Source organism: Notamacropus eugenii, chromosome 4, assembly GCF_028372415.1.
Source record: "Notamacropus eugenii isolate mMacEug1 chromosome 4, mMacEug1.pri_v2, whole genome shotgun sequence".
In the NCBI taxonomy this organism is placed as follows: Eukaryota; Metazoa; Chordata; class Mammalia; order Diprotodontia; family Macropodidae; genus Notamacropus; species Notamacropus eugenii.
The window spans coordinates 435,546,978-435,570,435 of NC_092875.1; the positions used below are offsets into that span (position 1 = coordinate 435,546,978).

Consider the following 23,458-nt stretch of genomic DNA (forward strand, 5'->3'; position numbering starts at 1 on the left):
CAGGAAAGAGGAGCGTAGAGAAAATAGGTAGAAAAAAGAGCAGCCTTATCTGATTGGCTGGGAATCCATGTGTGAAGGAACCCAACTAGTATTTAACCTGCTTTGAAAAAGCTTGACTTCCAACATTTTTAATTAGTGGATTGCTCGCTTTTGAAAATGCCCAGTTGGGAATACTCAAGTTTTGATGTATTTTAGCTGCCTGCTAATTAGCTGGCTGCTAGTTGACCGTCATCTTTACTTTTTCACGTGGGCAGAAGAGGCGTACGAAGAACCCCTGTGAAGCCGCAGCCCTGGTCTGAGCTAGATTTCAGAAATGGCAGGGCATCTAGCAGGAAATGGGGTCAGAAACCCAATCCCAATTCTTCTTCCTCCTATTTTTTTCCTTTTGCTTTCAAACATTATTTCCTTCCTGTGTTTTCATTTATTACATAATCCTTCCCACTTTACCTCTCATCATTTATTCATGTTCAACTAATACATTTTTTAAAAATGGAAAACAAATGATTCAACCAATGTGAGAGGGCAAATTCTAGGAAACTGATGAATTCAAATTCAGTTTCCTTTTAACTCTCTTCTTTCATTTAACTTGAATCTGGATTATGTTTAAATAACATATTGCTTTTTAACTGTACTTCTCCTATTTCAGATCTATCCGTGGAGACACTAAGCTTACTTCATTTATCCGCTACTTCATTTTTGGACTAAATTCTATATTAGTTCCATCAGCTGTGAGAGTGGGGGGAATATGTTCTTAAGAACTTGTAGTGGAAGAAGCCTGCCATTGTTTATACATTTTTCTATTTAAAATATTTGATTTCTGTTTATAAATTAGGATGACTTCATAGGATACACATTTCATTAGTGTCAAAATCCTAGAAGCCTGAAAAATCATTTCACAGAGTACTTCAGTAATGCACAAACATTGTAAACCAGGTCGTTGGGTTTGGAAAAGCAGATTTAGCAAAGGTTTGTGTCTTCCCACAGACTTTGATGCCGTCTCAGGAGTTTTCTTGACCTGCCTTGAAGCAAGCAGTGCACTGATTTTGACTGTCCATGGGGGGCATCTCTTTGCAGTTGGGATATCTTTTTGATGTGACAAAGCTTCTTCTTCTTAACTCTATAACTAAAAAGGAACTTAAACAATTCAAGCTTCGTCCTAACCGTGAATTGTTGTTCACTTCTTAAGATATACTGAAATACCGTCTACCTTGTACTCTATAAACAAATCAATTAATTATACCAAGATGATCACTGCCGCTGATAGCAAAATGGAAGCAATAAAAAGAATGGTGGCAGTAGCATTAAAGGAATAAATGGTATATTGAAATGTTAAGAAACAATAAATAGTATTATGTCTGAGACTAAATTTCACACCTCCTCCTCATTTCTGTCATGGGAAGTTTGTGATGGCCGTCTGTTGTCTTACATGAAGTCAGAATTAATAGCGTAGCAATAAAAACCTTTCATTACAAAGGACATTTATTCAACGAAATTGGAGACAGTTTTTAATATTAACTAAATCTTCTAATGCTTATGTACTTCAAATAACATAATGCTTTCTCACTATACCTGTTCCATTTCAGGTCTCCCAGTTAAGACATTAAGCTTACTTCATTTATCCAGTAATGTTAATTAATTGATGATAGAAGTTAGAGTAGAGTGATTTCGTTGTTCATGGCTTTTCTTTGACTTGAACACAGTCTACCTGGTATCATACTTAGGGATGTATGTGTTGTATTCCCCTGACAAGACTATAAATTCCTAGAGGCTGAGGACTTTGTCTTGTTTTATCTTTGTATCCCTAATACCTCATAAATGCCAAGTGTTTAATAAAATGTTTGTTTAGTTTCTCTACTGCATTTGGGGGAAAAGTAAAAGAAAATATTAAATCCAAGTTCAGATATGACCTTATTTTACTCTCTATTTAATGACACATGTACATGGTCTTCAAGTAAAAGGCAAGAAGTATCTTTAGACATTGAAGATAGAATGTAGCCAATTTATGCTTATATGTTTTCCTCTTTATATCAGTTCCTTTTTTCATTAAATATAGAAAGTTTTAGAAGATTATTTGGTTATAGATTCTGATCAAATTGTAAGAATAGTTACAGCACAAAAATTGGTAGTCATAAAACACTGAAGGGTGGATATAATTTTTTATGTTCAAACTCTGGTTCCTGAGGGTCCGGTTCATTTCTGCTGTGAATTTAAATGAGTTAATTTAAGTAGTTGGGTCAGAAGCTACTATCATTGTGGTAGCCCTGTGCCTGATTCTTAATTAAAGGCAACAGGAGATTAATTTAAAACATTAATTTAAAAGTGCATATACAAAAAGAAAGAATTATCGCAATAAAGCCTAAAGAACTTTTTTCTTGTCCCTAGATGTAGAAGACAGAACTAGCTCAGGGTCCTGGGGGAATGGAGGACATCCAAGTCCATCCAGGGTAAGTATATCTAATCTTTTTTTCCCATGACCAGACAGCTTGCATATGTAAATTGACAAACGTAAAGTGAGTTTCATACACCTGATTTCATAGACATACATGCATACTAAGTTGGTAGCAGATCAGCTTTTCTTTGGAATTGCTTTTTCCCCCTTTGCTGACTTATTTGATCCTGTTAACTGTATTTGACACCTGCGTACTTTCCCTGACCAGAAGCATGATTCAAGGATGGATCCTATATTGGGGAGAATTATTATTGGTAGGCTGGGCAACTTAGAAACAGTGACAAAAAGAATTGGGTATTATTGTACACAGGAGTCTGGGAAGTGATTTTACTTCAAAAATATGCTACTGCTAGAGTCCTTGATTACGAGTTGGGCACATGGCCATACTCAAATTATACTGTTTCCTTCTCAGCTTCATGCTGCCCTCTTTCATTTTTTTGTGTTTTTATCATTTGTCCATTTGAAGCTGTGGTTTAGTGGAAAAGGCCTTAAAATGGTGAGTTGGGCATGGGCATTCTAGTCTTGGTTTTCCCACTAGTTTATTATGTCCATGTGACTGACCTTGGAAAATGCATTTAATTATCTGAACCTCAGTTACTCATTTGTAAAATGAGAGAGGTGCAAGAGATGATTTCTGAGGTCCCTTTCAGCTCCAGTATTTAGTGATATAAACAAATAACCAGGCTTCCCTGAACCAAATGCCCAATTACCTATCCTCACAAACAAACAAAAATTTAAAAACTCCTATAGCGTATTTCATTGTATTTTATATGTGTTATTGTGTGAGAATTTGTGTGTGTGTGTGGGTATGGCTGTGGGTGGTATGAGTAACATGAACCAAAGCTGTCAACTTACAGGGAAAAAAAAACTACAGAAAACTGATGTCAAAGTGCATTTATTTGTAATTTGCTTTAGGAGGTCTGTGTTGGGGAAGGTCTTTATTTTGGTCTCAGGGACAAGGTAAGAAGTCATTGTCAAAATCAGAATATTTCCGAGCACTGTGGGTCCATATACTTCCACTTGTCCTTTGGCATTATTATCCTAACCTTAGTCTTCAAAGTGTTGCAGTCTCTTTGTACTTAACAATCACTTTGTTGAGGTCTTGCACCAGCTGTCAAGTTTGATATTCTAATGTGTTATATGGATGGGCTGAGGAAATTTTTCCTCCTCCTCATGTTACAGTCTTCACTCAAAGAAGGAAATTCGTTCCATTCAAAAGTAAGTGTAGCAGATGACAGCATTTCTCATATTCATGAGGATGACTCAGATTTATTGGATTTCTTGTGGTTTTACCTTGCCTGAATTACGACAGTTTCGTTCATCTCTGTAACAAATGAACAGGTTAGAACTATCTGGATGTTCATAGTTTGTTTCCTTCAGTATCCCTGAAACTAATCTAAAGATATCTCAGTGAACAATTTTGAATCTGTCATACTTTTGTTTGTATTTTCTTGCATGCAGATTCCAAGATTCTCATTTGTGCTAGTTTAAATCATGAAATAGTTTTGCACATGGACAGATCTGTAGGGTTAAATTTTAGAATTTCAGTGCTTTCTTATTTCTTACAATAAAAGGAAAACACAGAAGATTTAGCGTTTTTGCCAGAACTTAAGGAAAACATGGAAGATTTAGCGTTTTTGCCAGAACTTAACAGAGTGGTATAGCCTTTTTATCAAAGGTGAAATGTATCTTTTTCTCTTGGGGGAGAGTTTCTGCCCTTTGGCTAACATTTGGTTATAGATTTTGTTAAAAGTTGAAGAGCAGTTGTATGAATAAAACACTCAAGCTTATAAAACACTGAAGGTTGTAGGCTGACACCTCTAAGTAAATTTAATTTGGACTTCTCTGCAGAACCAGCTGAATAGGAGAATTTTTTTCTGGTCACTTTAAGCATTATATCAAGATGGAATAAGTGATAAGAGAAAATAAAACCTGCTCTCCCTCCTCCCCCATATATTGGCATCTACACATTTAAATTAAGTAATATATCTACTTTACAATCCATGTACTTATATGCCACTTGCAATATCAGTACTACTGAAATGTACTGATGTCTTGATGTTCCTCAAAAACACATTATTAGTTACTTGTGAGATAAAAACCTAAGAGAAATGTCCAGAGACTCCAGTACTAGATACTGCATAATAAAATGAATCCATCTTGTATCCTTTCTAACTGATCACTTGACTTAGTGTACCTAAAGCCTTTGAAAGAAAAAAAAATGCTTTTTGCCTATAAAACTCTCATACTACAATCTGGACTGCTTAATTGTGAAAGTGGGTGAAAATGAGGCGTCAACTTCATTTTCATTTGTTATCTGAAGGGAAATTTAGGAATGGACCATAATAATAGCATTCTTAAAATTCCAAACCCTTTTTAATGATCGTGCCAATTTTATAGATGAGAAAACTAAGTAAATTGCTTACAGGTATATAGCTATTAGGTGTGAACTGGAATCTTCTGATTCTGGGTTAAATGTAATTTCCACCATCTACAAATACTTCTTTTCTGCTTGTGTGCATGGTTATAACTAAATCTTTTAATTTGTATTGTTATTAACAGAACTATGGAGATGGGACCCACTATGAACATATGACCAGCAGGGACCTTGGATCACATGACAATCTTTCTCCTCCTTTTGTCAATTCCAGAATACAAAGTAAGTAGATATGTTTTGAAAATTATATGTTCTTTTGTGAATACTTATGTTTTATTTGTGGTTTTAGGGACCTTGCAAATTATTTTATACAACTTGGTATCTTAATTGACATTTGGTACCAGTATGTGTGTATACCATTTTCTTGTACATGAAAAACTATGGAATTCATTTATGTATATATATATATACATATATGTATGTATATATATATGTACATATACATACTGTCAAGTTTTTATGAGTTGGCATGTTAAGGACTATATGTACACCAAATCTTGCCAAACTCCTCCATTTAAGTAGTGAGATAGTGACAAGCATTTACAATAGTGCAACAGAAGTCCAAAAAGTTAAAAGGGGAAGAAACCAAAATGTTAAGATATAATTTTCTTCTTTTTTATTATCTTGAACTCTTTCTTGGTGAAGGAAAAGTAGCTACCCGCTTTGCATATGGGAAATATCACTTGGGAATTTTCAACCCAGAGGCTAAGAAAAGAGTACCTCGGTTTACAAGGCTTTAAATGACCGATATTTTTCTAGCCAACTGTCAGAATGTGGATGTGTAACTGTCAAGCACTCGACCCGAGTCTCAGGCCACCTATGTTCTGTTTTTCTGAATGCAAGTTAGAGGCTGATTGAGTTGAAGGGCCAGACACCAGAATGCCCTTCATTGTGGAGTCCTTTGTATATACTTTATTCTTTTGATCACACCATAGAGATGTTAGTTTAGTAACCAGCCTTAGCAATGAAAAGATCATTTTATAGGTCCCTCTAACTGTTTATTTTAATTATGAGCGAGAAATGATCTTTGTTAAATAAACTTGTAACTTAATAAAATATTAGGAATCTCTCATCCTCACTATGCTTCCTTTGAATTGATCAGCAAATTACATGAAATCCCTTGGTTCAGGTAGTTGGACCTACAAAGAACATACAACCAGGACTGTGTTCTCTAATGCCAATGCCTCCAAAGTATGCCCTGATTTTTAAAAAGACTGGGAACATACATTGGTTGTTTAACTCATGGATCAACTTTGCATTTAAGAGTACTGTTAAATGTCATCACCAGACCCACCAAAGGCATTTGAAGCATTAGACTCAAAGCCAACATACACAGAGAAAGGCTGGCATTTTCATTTTAGCTCATGACATCAATTTTGGTGTTTATAAATGGCATTGGGACCCTGTATTTGATCCCCAGCATGATATTTTTAATTATAGGATGTTTGAACATATGTAATAATTATTACTTTTAAATGATAATTTGTTAACTTATGTTTTATTATATAAGGTACAATCTCACATACTCTACTGAAAAGTAATAGATATGATTGATAGAGAACATTTTTCTCTTTTAGAGAATCTCTCATTTCCAAGGAAATATTTGTCCATTTAGATTTTTTAAAAAGAAATTAAATTTCTTCAGTTATAATAACAACGATTTTAATTCTGAGAACTCATGTACTCAAACCTAAAGATAGCAGAGGATAAAATTATGAAAATAATAATCCTTACAGGTTAGTGCCTGAGCCATGAACCAGTCTAGAAGAAGCTTCCCTGAGGAGTCCTAAAAGTATCTTCTGATGATCTAAAATATTTCAAACTGATTAAATGGATATTTATTTTCTTTAGAGGGATGTATTAACATACGAGAAAATAAAGTGGCTTAGTACCAATAACTTAATAAATTAATATAACAGAACATACAAAGTAATGCATACATATTAAATAATAATACTGTTGTATATTTCCTAAGGGAGAAAATATTCAAAAGACCAGATTGTTTTTTCGATCTGAACAGTATTTAAAATTTAAGTTAGCTAGAGCCCAGGGCTTACTCCTTTCAGTTTGTTGTTGTTTAAGCTGAAAATCCATGTCAGCCAAGCTCTTTTATCCTTTCTGCCCTCCTTCCCATTAAACTCTTAAATATGGAGGCCAAGACAGTCTACTGCATTGTGATAGGAAATGTGACTATGTCCACGAGTCTCCCACCCACTGCTTTTCATGAAAGAACTGCTCTGTCAGATAAGCTGTCTGGTCTGAAACATGGCTCTTTATTGTTTACAAACTGCTACATTTTCCACCTCTAGCAGATTCTTGCACAGAAAAGAATTGTGTTTGAACTAAATGGTTTATCTGACATTAATGATGCAGTGTCAGACTTGGGTCAGGACAGTCACCCTCAGAGTTGGGAGGGCACTGAACAATTGACTATTAAAAATTTTTTGTCCAAGAAGAAATAGAGACTTGAGTTATAAAAATTTAAGGGAAAAAAGCCACTTTTAAGGTATCCTAAAGATTTTCTGATCCACCAGTGTCAACGTGTTAGAATTTAACAGCATTTTTTAATGATATTTCCTAAGCCTGCCTTCATTCAGAGTGAATTTTTTTCAAGTTTACCTACTTTTATATTTTGTTATGCCCTCTTTATGGAAGAAAGTTTTCAAAAAATTAAGGTTAATTCATTTTCAGATGATGAGTCAGATGGTACAAAACAAGGCTAACTGTGTAGCTCAGCAGTTTGAACTCAGTAGCTAACACACACACGCAATATCACAATCTGTTTTTTGGGTCCACACATATTACAAATTGAAGCCTTTCTGGGAGTTTTTCTTGTGTAAGAAAAAGTGGTATCTGTCTGACTCTTTCTTTAGGTTTCTGAAAGAGATCCAGCATCCACTCCCAGAATCAGTAACTGGTTTTCATTAAAACTACAAAGGATTTCTTTACATTTCAAAGACTTAATTCTCCCATGATTTCACATTGGGGCAAAAGCTACAGCACCAGAAACCAATCAGCTACTTTATTGGATCAGATTTGTGGTTGTCAAATCAATCAAGGCTAATACTGAATTAGGCATCTACCACAAAAATAAGTAATGCTGATTTTACAGGAAGGAATGAGTAGCTGTAGATGTAGATTTTTATTTTAAAGTGAACTGTTGATTCTGTGAAGTTTTATTTTTATGACCAGAAAAAAACAAAGTACTGAGCCACTTTCTGTTTCTTTTGGGAGTGAATATCAGCCACTTATGACAAAACTGTGCTGCATGAGACTAGGCTCAGTATTTATGGGAATAAATTACATAGGCAGGGACAGTATACCTTAATTTAAATATAGTAATACCCATTTATTATAATCTTGGTACTTTGGGAAGTTTATGAGATTTGTATTAATATTATGTATTCATATATAAAACTATACTCTTAACTTATATACTGCTTTCTACAAAACAGTATGAAAATTGTTACCTTACTAGAGTTACTGCAAAGAAGACAGACTGTCAAGTGACTGATACTTATTCCTCTTGATTGAAAAAAAAATTCCTAAACCAAAAATCTAAAGCAAACAAAATCTTTTTATGCTTGAAAAATAAAGTGAATTTCTTGGTTTCAAGGATTTCATCAGGAAGAGAGCAAACTTCTCTCTGGCCCTTCTGTGTATGTATCCATCATATTGGGAAATTTAAGATAGTGATCGTAGTGTCAAATCCTTTTAGAAGTAGCAAAGACATGCGTCTTAACAACATAAACAAATGCCACCACAACTCAAATGGTTCTGTCTAAATTAACTCCATTTAGTAGGCACTTTAAATCTAGTGTTTACTGAATAACCTTCATCCCTGCAGGCATATATGGTCAATCTGAATCGCATTTTATGTTACGTTACCCCCAATGTATTTTGTCACTGAAGAATCATTTTTGATATGGAAAAACTTTATTAGGAGTGGGTGCTATAATTCCTGAAAAATGCACCCAATTCAATTAAATGAATCAAACACTTCTTCTGGCCCTGCTTTGTGAGGGGTGCTGTCCTTGGTTTGGGTACTCTAAAGATGTAAAAACAATTTTTTTTAAAAAAAGGAGCTTACAATCTAATGGGACATATTGCATGTACACAAGTACACATGCATCTGGAAAGAATATACAAAGGACAACAAAGAGAGAGGCCAAGTGCTCCAAGAACATTGAGATGGGAGAAATCACTAACCTTGGTACACACACATTAATATTTTTAGTACGTGGACCAAACATTGACTGGTGAGCAGTACATTTCTTTGGGAATATGCCTTTGATATGGGGCTCTGGATGTGAGTCCTTTATGCCATTAGGAGAATCTTTTTCTGTACAGGATTCTTTTAAGTGAGCAGTAAAAACACCAGGCAAGGACTCTCCAAATTTTAGAGTTTTTGTTTTCAGCCAGTAATAATGTGCTTCAGGGAATTATTGAAGGACACTTTACTACTGTAGAAAAATACTTTTCCCCACTAAAATATTTTTATCCATTTAAGGATCTAAGGTGGCATTTTTCTTCTATTTCCCCAGTGCTTTAATTGACCATTAGATTTGTTAGGGGAAAAATGATCAGATAGCATACTTGGTTTGGTAAGTGAAGAATGAGTAGTGATATATGGATATATTTGGATGCAACAGGCTAGTTCTTTCCCCATTACCTCCTTTATTGTCAAGAACTTCTTTGTGAACTTGTTCAGTTTCCTTAATTTGGCAAATGATTCTGGTCCTACCTATATAAGACCCTACCAGAACACTAACTTATTTATCAACAAGGAGTAACTTATTCCTAAAACCCCACAAGCCTAGTGGAATATTTCGATGCAAAGATTCTCTTGAGGTTTTCAGGCAGTGCTGCTGGCTTATGGAATGACCTTTGAATCTCATCTGGGTTAGTGGTTGATATTTTGATTTGGTTATTGTGGTCATATTGTGACAGCTGTTGATTCATTATAATTCAGTTCCACTCCTCAGTTTGCCTAGCAGGAATATTTAGGTTTGTATTACTCCAAAATGTTTATGGCTATCCCGAGCTTAGCTCAGTGTAAAAGTGCATGGGATATTGGTGGGGGGGAAATGTGGTAAGTCTAGCAATTCCTTAGAGCCAGGGAGAAGGCCCTACAGGTTTCTTGACAAATGAACATTTCAGAATTAGTACTAACTAACATATACACTTCTTTTTGTTGTAAAATTGAAAGAAGAATGAAATGAGGAGGTTCTGGGTAAGGATTGAAATCTATACAGCTTATATAACTTGCTTATGACAGCTAATTCAATATGCTAAGGGAAAGAATAGCTGCTAATACCAAGTGAATGTCTCCAACGCATTGAAATGTTTTTCCGTGGCCTCTAGGTGAAATTCTCTTTCAAAACAGGAATTTTTAAATAATATAATATTTGTGCCAATGGTATATATTTGGTATTTGTGAGTGATGAAATAAGAATCAGCTGATTAGATGAAGCTAAGTTTTAGAGCAATTTATGAGAAATATTTATACAAATTGAAAAGTTTCCACTGGCTTAAATTTTCTTCAGTATTTTTTCAATATATTTTAAAAATTGGATAGTGTTGTAAATTGACAATAGGCATGATCATTAGTTGGGAATCTTCTCAAAATGTGCTTTCCTTTTTGGTTCTCTCAAATAGCTGCTTACTCTTTGAGGTTACCAGGATACTATTTCTTATCTGTGTGCTTGATATTACTTTAAAATTAATTTCTGAGGCCCTCTTAGTTTTCTAATTTGTTTTATTCTGGATGGCATTTCTTTTTCTGTTTATATTTTGTAGATAATGTGTCTATTCAAAATGTTTATTTATTATCTTTTGTTCTTTCATCACCTGAGATTCCCAATGTTTGCCTCCCCTGTCCGCCATAGCAGAAGAATAGAAAAAGAGGGGAAAAAACTAACAAAACCAATCAATGGATCAGAAAGATCCAATCTTGTATTCAACATTCCACCTCCATAAGCCTCTGCTTCTGCAGAGAACGGAGGAGGTACCTCCACATAACTTTTCTTTGAGGTACAGCTTGGTCATTGTACTTTCACAACTTGGCATGTCAATTACTTTGGGTGTTTTTCCTTTAATTTGCATTATTGTTGTCATAGTGCTTGACTTCGCTTACTCCATTTTTATATCCCTTCCTATGTCTTCACCTGATTTTTAATATCCATCACATTGATACTTTTTTTCACTGAGATAATGTGAACTTCAGTACACACTTCAAATTGCTATTTAATGTTATTATTAATAAACATGATTATTAACCAGTTATAAACAATAAGCATGATTATTAATAATAAACTGCTATTAGCAATCATAAGTTGTTATTGTTAATAACTATTACTAATGCATTGGAGTCACATATCACAACTTATTTAGCATCTCTTTTGTCTCCCAGTCTTTATTACCAAAAACAAAGTGCTGCTGTTAATATTTTAGTGGGATCTGTGCTTAGAAGTTGGATTACTGGGTCAAAGGATATGGGCATTTTACTCACTTTCTTTAATTACAAATTGCTTTCTAGAATGGTTAGAACACTAATCAGCAGCCCAGTAATGTGTCTACTTTTCCATAACCACCACAAATATTAACTCTTCCCGTCTTTTGGTATCTTTCCCAGTTTGTTAATGTGAGGTGAAATTTCAAAGATTTTTTTGGATAGCACAATAACAAGAGTAACTGTCACCAGCTTAAAGAGAGGGAGAGAAAAGAGAAGTGAAAGAAAAGAGAAAGTAAAGAAGGAAGAAATGAAGGAAAACAGTGAAAGAGGAAGTCGAGTCAGATTGTGTTTATATTGTGCCAGAAGCAGTAACAAGGAAGGATAAATAGAACTTTAACATGATTTAACTTTCCTATTGCAGAAACTGCTCTATGCAAAATCCCTTCCTAGAATCACCCTGTAGTATATGACTTCAGAAGGTATAAAGGAACATGTATTAATGACATCAAAGGAATGAAAACCTCTCTCACTGCACCAAAGTGCCTCCTGGCACACATGACAGAACCTTTCTTCTGTGTTTGCTAGGTTGAGGAGTCGTTTTCCACAGTATAATGCATTTTTCACCTGGAAAAAGAAATGCTGTTGTTTCTTTTTATTGGTTTACTCATATGTACATTAATCCTGGGGAAACTAAATTCCCCTTCACTGCAAAAACTTTTCTGATCATCTATCCTACTGAAATGTTTTTATGTATGCATGATTAACCCATCATTTTTATAAATAAAAAAATGAGATCCAAGTATTAAATTATTTGTCCAAGGTCCTACCAGTATTGATTGGTAATGTTGTTGATATTTGAACCATGGCTGGATAATGGACCATGATCCTCTCATTCTAGATCCAGCGTTCTTTCTACTATTCATGTGCATTCTTTGACAGCTTTCAGATTCCTTCACTTGTAGTGGTTGTGGTTGAAATAGATAATAACTGAATAGGACATTTCTCAATAGAAATATCCCTTTTCTTTTAGGTTGTATCCCTCCTCAGGTTTTTATTTTCAAAAGAAGTTTGGCATCTATATATATATATATATATATATATATATATATATATGTACTATAATTTGGGCCCAAGAAAGCAGTGAGGTCCTCTTATTCTCACAGCTACAAAGACCTTTGCGTCGTTGTTAAGTAGTGATATACTGTTTCTGAATGGAATGAATTCTGTTTTTATCAGAAGTGTAAAACAATGATTGACAATTTATGGAAACAACAGCTACTGACACAGTACCACACAGTCAAAATGTAGGGGTTGAAGTTCATTCCATAGTTCTTTTTTAGGTTTACATTTCTAACTCTAGGAGACTCAGATCACAAAATTACTTCGTATTCTTGTATCTGTGTAACTTGTTCTTAAAAACCTTCTCAGTATTAACACAGCTGATTAGCAGCTCAATAGATCTTGGAATTAGCATGAAAATATAACTATTTTCTAAGTTTGGAATTAATCTTTCTTTGCCTGATATGTTGAAATAACAAGCAGTTTTTTGTAGAAGAGATTCTGTTTGGGAGAATACTTTTTTTGAAGAAGATTCCTATAGTCTTCTATAACTCACCCAAGTTTCATTTTAAAACTGAAAACTGAAGGTGCCGTCTTATACATGATCACACTTTGTTAAATGTGAAACTGATATTATTCTGTTATCATTGCAGTGATGATGATCAAATCCACTAAAATATTGAGTTCATTATTAATCTAAGTCTGAGCAGCCAAAGGGCAAAGGTGAAAATTTTGAATCAGAATTGAGCTGGAAAAAACTTAATTATCATGGTCTGATTTAGAAGTGATTATTGAGTGAAGACACTGGCCAGTATTTTTTGTCTTATTGAAGAATATAGAAGATGAGAAGGTGAGAGTGAGTAGAAAGCTAATCCAGAGTTCAAACCCCAGAGTAGTAACTCCTTCCCCAAGCATCTGGGTTGACTGTCTACATTCTGCAAAGCACTGTCTCATTGATTGTTCACTCTTCCACTTCACCTTGAATATTGAGAGTTGACTTTACACCTTCTACATCAGTGGCCAAAGCTGAATGCTTGACTGCAAGCCCGAAGCCTTTGAGGATAACTGATAACGTCCTAGTTGATTGACATTAAATCATAGAGAAGAAATGATTATTGATCTCATTTCCTTGAACACATATTTTAGAGGAATATAAAATGAGACTAAAAACCACAAAATGAAGGCTAAAAAAAATAATATCATAGGCTTCAAAATTAACTCTTAATATTTAATTGATTTTAACAGTCCAACTTAAATTTAAAAGAAAACATGAATACAGAAGTTCCTTTTGTTTCAGTACTTCCTAATTTCTAGGGTTTGGGGCCTGAGATTCAATGAAATAAAAATTTTTGAATAAGTACTGTGTGCTAAGTACTAAACTATACACCTGAAAGGGTGTATTAAAAAAAGGTGATTAAAACGTGACCCTTTCCACAATGGCTAGTAACAACTCTACTGGTGGAATAAGTAAAGTACAAATTTTAATGTGACATTGAGTTGAATGGGCAAAGTGAATTGAAGAAACGTTTCTTGTAAATTCTCAGCATAATTATTGCATGATATATGGACTGTATATCTCCCTAATTCTTTTTTTCCTCCATCCTCCCATCATATACATTAGAAAAAGACCAATCTGGTAAATACAAACCTGGGCAGGAGTATCCCAAAGACTTTCGTTTTGTTTTTAATGAGGTGCTCCATATGTGTGATACTACACAAGTTACTCAGTTTCCTTATTCATAAAAAGAGAACAATAATTCCATCTCCTCACCTGCCTGTGACAACACAGACATGTTGTCAGGTGTAATGAGCTATCTGTAAAAATTTTTGAGCATTTTTAGAAAAGAGCTGCTAAACAGACCAGCTATCGTGATTACATTTTCATGTATTGTTTTTACACCAAGTTAGAATAAATCAAATCAGAATAGCTAACAAAGTTTATAAGGCATTTTAATAGTTAGCGAGATTCAGCCCCATATCCAATATTCATTTAGTTTAGGTCTCAAATAAAAATTTACTGGTATCCTGTCAGCTGAGCTGATACTAGTTTAAGGGTGAAATTGAGCTCACACCTGTTCTAGCATAAAAAGGAGCCTAGATGTGACTCCCTTAAAATATTCATGAAGCTGGAAGAAGAGGAGATTGAATTCAATTTCTTGAAAAACATAGCAAATCTGTAATGCCACTTAGGAGCACTTTTGCATACTTGTTATAGGAATTAATTCTAATTTACTAATATTTTCCATAGGTAGATCTCCCCCCAATTAGTAAATGCATACTTTAAAGGTAAAAATGTGTTTCAAGAAACAGAAACTGCTTTGCATAGCCAATAGATCTGCATTAACACTGGAAAGTGTACATATGGGAGAATCTTTGAAACAAAACGAATTTGCCGAATTACTAGGTCATTTAGCTGTTCAAGTCATGGTCCGTTAACCAGGCAAGATGCGGTGGCTTTGCTTTGTGCTCTAGTTAAGGGGCAGGATGTGTAAAATAGTGTACAGTTAGGGGGATAATTAATAATTATCTCAAGCCTATATAGTGGTACTGAATATAAGAATTTCAATAATTATTAAATTAAGGAAAGTGTTTCTAAATCAGATTGCCTTCCTTTATTATAAGATGCTGTATTCCTTACAGAAAGGGAGATAATGGCAGCTCTTAAGTGTGTGAGAAAATTTTGATGGCTCAGAGATGACTAGATTTTAATGTTAGACTCCACTGGAGCTTACCCAAGGGCATTTGAGATTGTTTTTGGGGTGAAAATTAAATGTGGTTTTCTTATACCATAACCATTCGACTATATAATTTTTTTGTAATTAGGGTGCATATTAAAATACAACAATTTACATTTTAGTTCTAGTGAGTTATAGTAATAGTGGCAATAGTTTTATAGAAGGGATCTTCTTAGCTTAAATCATAGTGATTTTTCAATACTTATTATTATGTGAAAACTGACAGTTTCATATTTTGCTACCAATAATTTTTCCATACTCTTAATTTTTGGTAATTCATTAATAATCATACCAGATCACCAAACGTAAAATTCCAGAGAAAGTAGCTTATCTAGATCCTGAGGGAAAGGCAGAGAAAGGAAGGTTTAAGGGGTACGATGTGAAAAATGAATGAGGCAATTATGTGGCATAGCATATTGTAGCTATAAAATACCTTAGAGATCATTTAGTCAAGCCGTTTCAAATTAGAGATTAGGAAGCTGAGACCCAGGGAGGGCAGTTAAGTTACTTACCCAATTGTTGATGGGTGAAATTGATGACAGGATTAAAGTTGAGAGACAGAAGGGTATAATGTGGACCAGTCATGACGTCAGGAGGACCAAAGTTAAATTCTTGATTTTACTACATTCTCTGTGTGATCTCAGCCAAATTGCTTAATGTTTCAGTGCCTTCAGACAATTCCGTGATGATCAATTGCAGAAGAATTGCTGATCTATACTAGTGGAAGGAGTTTCCACACAAAGATTTTCCTACACCAATGAAATCAGATCTGGACTATAATTCATGTACATATCTGTACTTATTTAATACATATATCAAAGCAATCTGTGTTTCCCTACCAGCGCTAGATTTTCAGATACAACATGAGTGCTATCCTTAGGTCACAAATAAAACAGCAGACAAATTCTCCCTTGTGAAGCCAAGCAAAATTAAAAACATTAAAGAATGGGAGAAAACACAAAGGTTATAAGGAGTGAAAGAAGGGAAAACAAGGAAATTTGTATCAGATGGATTTAATATTTTAGGTAAATTAGAAGTTGAGGCCATTTGAGGGATAGGGATGGTGGTAGAGATGTAAGGAGATGGCACAAAGCAACTGAGAGTGAGTAAGAGGTAAATAAAATGTTTACTGAGCAGAGGTAAGAGCCTACTTGAGAAAAACATATATTCATTATGTAGTAAGTATGGTTTTTGTGTCATATTCCTGGACTGTTCACCCCCTTGAGAATAGGAGTGGGAACTATGAAAGGGTAGTAATGTTGACCCCATACCCTCTTCCTTGATTCAAGTCACCAGTATGGTTTTTGAACTTTAACCTTGTTTTTAGATGACCCAGTAACTTGAAAGAGTCTTGTATAAGTGATGGAAATAACTATAAATTACATATGATCATGAGAAAAGTTACTATTGTTGTTGAATGACTAATTGGGCCTTATGTAATGTGCAAACTACAAGCTAAAGTTTGCTTTGGCAAAATCTACTGGTTAAGGCCCCTGCTTTTCTGTACCAGATGTTCTTTCCTATGCCCGTATTTTTTAAGACAGAATAAATATTATTGCATGACTATCCTCTGCACTGTTGCCAGAATGATCTCTGTAAAGTACAGGTTTGACTATTTAACTCTGTTGCTCAAGAATATGCAATGGCTCCCTATTACATGATACAGTGTAAACTTCCCAGCTTGTCATTTAAGGCCTTACATAATTTGGTTCAAGGATACCTTTTCAAATATGTCTAAATTAAATATTTCCTCTCCCCTCAAAAGCATTATAAATAAACAAATGAAAATAATTTATCAAATGCTTATGCTGGGCTAGACACTGTACTAAGTACTAGTGATAGAATGAAGTCAAGCAATGTAGTCCTGGCTCTAATGGAATTTACATTCTAATAGGAGAAACAAGCATATACCCCTGTGTATCATATAGAAATGTGTATGCCAGAGATTATATAAGCAATGGCTTGACTTAGAGGTGGCTGGAAGGTGGTGGGATAGGCTTGGGAAAGATTTATGGGATAAGAAAGTTCACCAATTAGAGCCCAAGGTTCCAGTTCTAGTGGGAAGAAGGCAGAGCCCAGGCTGTATGGCTTGGAGATTTCTAGAAGTAATGGAAAACTGTTCTTCTGGACCTGACTGTCACCAGCAAGGGAGAACTGTTTGCCAAACTAAAAATGAGGATAAGCTTGGAAGGAAGTGACTGTCATTTGTGGAATGATATTAACTGGAAAGAAAATCTCTAGTGGAATGCCCTCAGGGGTGGCCCTCTGATTCTTAGCACTTTTATCAATTACTTAGAAAATTCATAAATTATTCAGTTACTTGAATAGCATTCTTCTTAAACTTTCTGATGATGCCAGGCTGGGAGGGATAGTTAACATGCTGGACGACAAACTCAGGATCTGAAAAGATCACGAAGAACTAGAACACTTGGGTAGAATCCAATGAGATGCAACTTAATGAAGAAAAAGGTAAAGTCAAGTACGTACAGACAAAATATAAACTTTACGTGTATATGAGAGGGAGGTATTATGAATTAGAAAATCCTGGGGAGAAGATTTTGGAGTTTTACTGGATAGCAAGTTTAATAGTGCAGTAGAAATAGTGCTGCATCTGGAGGCAGGAGACTTTGCTTAGGTCTTGGTTTTGTCACTACTAATAAGACTTTAGGAAAGTTATTCAACTTCTCTGGGCCTCAGTTTCCTTATCTGAAAAATGAGTAGAGTTGGACTACGTGGCCTCTGAAGTCCCATTTCTCTCTAGTAGATCTGTTGTCCTATGTGTGCTATACAAAAAAAAAAATTACAGTACCTCAGTCTTCGACTTCATTGAGCAGTGCTAAGCATAGAATGAGAGGGTTTTTTTGGAAGGGAGAGAGGTATCTGGATCTCTGATTTTATCAGTATCAGAACTTTCATTGTATAAACCCTTCTTCCATTAGTGCAACCAACAGTTCTGTTGTAATCTACAATTTTAAATCACTGTCACATACAGTGTCTGACACATAGTAGGCATTCAATAAAGACTTGCTGATAGATTATTCCTCCTGACCTTGAGACAAGAAATAACGATTCATTTTGAGCCAAGTGAATCTTATTGACAGGAATTTGGTTTTCTAAGAAGGTAATGCCATTGTGTGTCAGAAGTTGAACTTGGGCTCATATCTTCCCAGTTCCATACTTGGCCCTGTAGCCAATGTTCATCTCTTGATGAAATCACATCCAGAAAGACTTTGATGATTTGGGGATTGTTCAGAATTGGAAAGCTAATTCAGTGAAGTCATGCCATATGAACGTCAGTGAAAGTTAATGGGGATAGGGCAAGAGAAGGGAGAAAAGAAGACTTGGAGGCCATATGGGCATATGGGAGTTGCCTTTAAATATTTGAATGTCAAGTCTAGGAGCAATGAGTAAAAGTTTGCAAAGAGGCAGATTTGGGCTTCATTTAAAGAAAATCTTCTAATATGCACAGCTATCCAGAAGCAGAACAGACTGCCTTGGGAGGTGGGGTCCCCTTCCACTAGAAGTCTGTTTGTAGGCAAAGACGGGATGACAACTTGTCAGGGATTTTGTAGCAAGAATTCTTGTGTAGGTGCAGGGCATATTGCATGACTTCAGGTAGTACTTTCCAATCCAAGATTCTGTGATCATGTGATATAAGCTTGGCTAAATTTAGGGAAACTCCTCACCAGGTTGGCTACAGGATGATGAATTTATTGGTTATAGAAAATCTCAAAGACATAATGTTCTAAGTTATAGAATATTTAGTGGTACTTCCCTCAGAAAAAAAGGAGTACTTACACAGGTAAAATTATGGATCCTTGAAATATTGAAGTATTGATAGTACCAAGCAAAGCACAATTATAGTTTTTCTGGGCATCTCTGAAATGAAATTTCAAGAATAGGTATCAAATATGACAGAATATTAACCTGAGTTCCAGGGACAATGTCAGTATGTATTCACAAATTATGATCTGGGCTGCCTTAAAATAGAGAGAAGAGGCCTTGAATGTGATTCTCCTGTGTGAAAACATACGCTGTGTACCTGATGTAATGGATACCAGGATGAGAGTGAATTTTTCAATGTATTACCAAATCACTTGGGCTATTATGGAACGTGTTATCCAAAACTGTTTACTTCCTTGAAGACAGATACACTTTTCTTTTTATCTCTGTAAGCCCACTATTGAGCACAGTGGCAGACACATAGTAGGAGTTTAACGAAGACTGGTTGATTGATGGACTGATTAGTCCTCTCTACTTTGAGACAAGAAATAACTAAATGCATTTTGACCCAGTAAATCTTATTTAGAGGAATTTGGTTTTGCAAAAGGATTAAGATCTTGGATTTGTATGCTCTGTTATTTTTAAAGCTCTTAGGGCATTTGTGGCCCATCAAAAATCACAGCATATATTATGTGCTGATTCTGTGTTTCAAGTTACCAGATTATGGTATGTCCAGTTATTTCTTCATATATATATATACTTGATCATAATTTACATGTCACAGACTTGGAGCTAGAAGGCGCCCAATAAGCCATCTAGACCAAACTCCTCCCATTCCAGTTTAAGAAACCCCAATGCAACTCCAGCACCTCCAGCAAATGTTGTTGTGAATTGAACTCTTCCAGGGTTAAGGAATGTAGCATCTCACAAAGCAGATCTAATTATTTGTAAATTCTTCTATATATTGAACCGAAATGTGCCTCCATGGAACTTCCATCAGTTGGTCCCACTTGAGCCATGAGAACTACAGAGAAGATCTCACCCTTCTTCTTCATGATAGCTTCATTTATTGGAAAACAGCCATTCTGACTCTCCCTAAGTCTCCTCTTTTTTATACTTCCTGTATTTTCAGGCTAGTGAAATCATCATTTCAAGAGTAATCTTTTTTTCTTCCAGAGAATGAATTATTCTCTATGTAGAATGTATGGTAAGACAGACATGATTCAAATAAGAAAAGGTATAGTGTTATTGCTGTAAATCTTGGTGAAGAACACTCAGTGTGATGAAATCACATGTCACTTTTAAAGTGTCAGAGTAAAAATTAGCAGTAATAAAGACTGTTAGTATCATGTTACTTGACTAAAGGTATTTTTTCTTATTTTTGAGAGCCTTCTGGTTGTGGGGCCTTTTTTTGCCTGATCAGTAAGAGGCACTCAGGAAGTACCTGTTGTTGAATGATTAGCAAAGAATATAAGCTATGCCAGTCAAATGCAAGGTCTGCTGGGTCGCATGAACCTGGAAACCCTCATAGCACAGTTCCAGAGACTGACAGGTTAACCTGAGGCAGCTGGTAGCCGGGTGCAGAAAACACTAGGTTTAGAGTCAGGGCTAACAAGTTCATGTCCAGCCTCAGAAGATTACTAGCTGTGTAACCCTGGGCATGTCATTTCACTGCTTTAGTTTCCTCCATTGAAAGTGGGGATCACAGTAGCACCTAGCTCCTAGAGTTGTTGTGAGCGCTCAAAACAAAGTGCTTAGCAGAATGTCTAGCACAGAGTAGGAGCTTAGTAAATAAATGCTTGTCCTCTTCCCCTTATTTTCCAAGGACCAGCCTATCTGAATTCATTATGAGAAAATTGTTGGGGGGCAGCACGAACAGCATGGAGGGAAGTTTGGACATGGCAGTTTATCAAAGTTGACCACAAATGAGACTGTAATTCAGTGTAAGTTGAGGAAATTGTCTACTTAGATGAAATTGATTCTTGAAAAATTAAAGCAGAGGACAAGCAGGAGCTTGTATTGTCTATAGGTCTCTACAGGTGAGTAGGAATTAGGGCTTACATGTTATATGACTGCCTCCCTACTCTTACCAACAGTGCTCTGTTGGACTTGCTGCTTAGTGTATCTCAGAAATAAATGAGTGCCTGGGGTCTTTGTTCAGCCTTTTCACATTTTCCCTAAGCATCTACAATGCCAGAGTCATATCGAAGATTTGATTATAATAGGCACATGCGCTAAAGATTTTTCTTAAGTTCAAGTTCATCATGTAAAAAGTTTTCAGATTGTTTTTTTTCCCTTCTGGTAACTTGAAACACAGAATCAGCATTTTGTTTTTGTGCTTTAGAACTTCCCTTTTTTGTCTTTTAATCAAGATGAAAATCAACTTGATTCTGCCTGCAGAGCTAAGCTATCCGCCTTTTTAGAAAATCTGTATTGTTAAATTGGAAGCACGTTCTGCACATGGTTTAGCAGTTAGTAGCCTGGAAAATGACCCAATAGCCAAGACTTTTTTTTTTTTTAATTTCCATTGTAAGTGCTTGCTTAAAGTATAGCCTGAAATTGACTATTTTAAACATTGTTCATTGTTAATTCTTTTAAGGCTATTATAGTTTGTTGCCTTCTAAGTGGTGTCAGTAGAGGAACATTAGGGCTGTAAGAAAATTCAGTTAAATGCACTGCCTAGAAGAAATTACCAATTAATGTATGGGACTGAGTCTCTCTAAGCCTTGGAAATATTTACTTAGTGAACTTAAAGAAGTCACTTTGTCTTGCTGTTTTAGTTTCTCCATATTTAAAATTGGTGCAATATTGTAGTCTTTACTTAAAGAAAACATGCATAACCCTATTCTAAGTATATTGTCCTCAGTATTCTGGCTAGTTTAATTGCCTGTGTGTATAGTAGAATTATTCGTTTTTCTTCTTGAAGGGCTGTTCCATAATAACATTAATAAATTCTCATCTTTTTTTTCTTTTTTTAATGCTTTTTTACTTAACTCCTACCATATATCTCAAGCTATTGAATTATGTTTATGTACCCTTGGAGTTTGAATACATCATTACCTAAAAAAAAATTAGTTTTATAGATGGATATGATTGAGTACTAATCAAGAAGCATTTCCATTCTAATAATAATAACTCAATAGTTTGAGAAGTGCTTTAGATACAATGTTGCATTTGAACCTCAAACAACCCTGAAATTTAGGCAGTACAGATAAGATTACCATTTTATAAATAAGGAAACTGAAGCTCAAAAAGATTGTGGTTTTCCAATCATTGCATAGCTACTAAGTATCAGATGAAATCTGACCCCATCTCTATTGACTCCATGTCTAAACCTCTACTCACCATAATGCATTGGCGGCATAGTAGGTAGAGTGTTAGACTTGAGGTCAGGAAGACCTGAGTTCAGATGTGACCTCAGATACTGATTAGTTGTGTAAGTAACAGTGGGCAAGTCACATAAACTCTCTCAGCCTCTATTTCTTTATCTGTAAAATGAGGAACACCTATCTCCTAGGGTTGTTGTCACATCAATAAGATAATATTTGTGAAGTGTTTTGCAAACCTAAGTATTAAATAAATGCTAGTTATTATCCTATCCCTATTTTATTTTCACTTAAAAATATGCTATAAGGAAACTAACATATTATAGGTAGAAGGTTATAATTGCTAATCCTTAAAGATTACAAAAAAAAATATAAGGAGAAATGAGCGAACTATTGCTAATCAGAAAATGAAGAAAAACACAACATGGATGTAAGAAGAAAAGAAAGAGGACTAAGCAATTTGAAATGGACCGGGGTCCATTTATGTATAATATTGGAAGAAAAAACTTGGCAGGACATATCCTGGACATTATTGAGACCTGGTGATAATCTTTATGCAAAGGGGGAACCTGAAAAGTATCATACGACTAAGTTTGTGTGAAACAAAAGACTTGGTTGGAAATGCAGAGTTAGAGTGGATATTTTAACAGCAGTGAAGATAACCCAATTAGGTTCATTAGTAAGTCTTAAGTGAGACTAGAAAAAAGGAAATAACAGGGAAACTACTTAGTTATGCAAATTTGGAAAATATAGGGATTTGAGCAAAGCAGATTTTTGCTCTAGATGTGTGCTTCATATAATGTACTTTACACCAGATATTATCTCAGTCATTGAGTTAGATGCTCAAGAGTACAGAATGTCTGTTGCTAAAACAGCAGCTTCTCTGTCCTTTGTGACAGTTCACAGTCAGTGTTGAACATTAGAAGCTGTATAATTGAAAGAGAAAAAGGGATAAAGCAGTGAAGGAAAAGACACACAGAGGGGAAATATAGCTTATTCAAAGATAAATTCAATAAATGTATGCCCAAGGGTTATGCTGTCTAAGAATAAATATCCTACAAATAAAATCCAACAAACGGGCTAATGTGGATTAAAACGGAAGGGCAAAAAGCAATCATCGATTGAGAAAGAGGCACAGTTGACATCAAGTGTTATACAGAAGATGACTGGTATGATTACAGGAAGAAGTTGAGAGTATTTAAAAACATCCCAAAATTAAGAGTTGAAGAAAGAAAGAGATTGCATATGAGATGAAGATAAATAATAATGAGCTGT

General features: G+C 35.1%; 1 protein-coding gene across 13 annotated transcripts in view; it reads left to right on the forward strand.

Moving 5' to 3' along the window:
- Positions 1–23,458, forward strand: part of TCF4 (transcription factor 4) — a 433,335-nt gene that overhangs the window by 151,194 nt on the left and 258,683 nt on the right. For all 13 annotated transcript variants that reach the window (XM_072605977.1, XM_072605989.1, XM_072605981.1 and 10 more), the window contains 2 exons: positions 2,383–2,444; positions 5,012–5,108. In XM_072605977.1, coding sequence (XP_072462078.1) covers positions 2,383–2,444; positions 5,012–5,108 — 159 coding nt within the window. The remainder of the gene's footprint in view (positions 1–2,382; positions 2,445–5,011; positions 5,109–23,458) is intronic.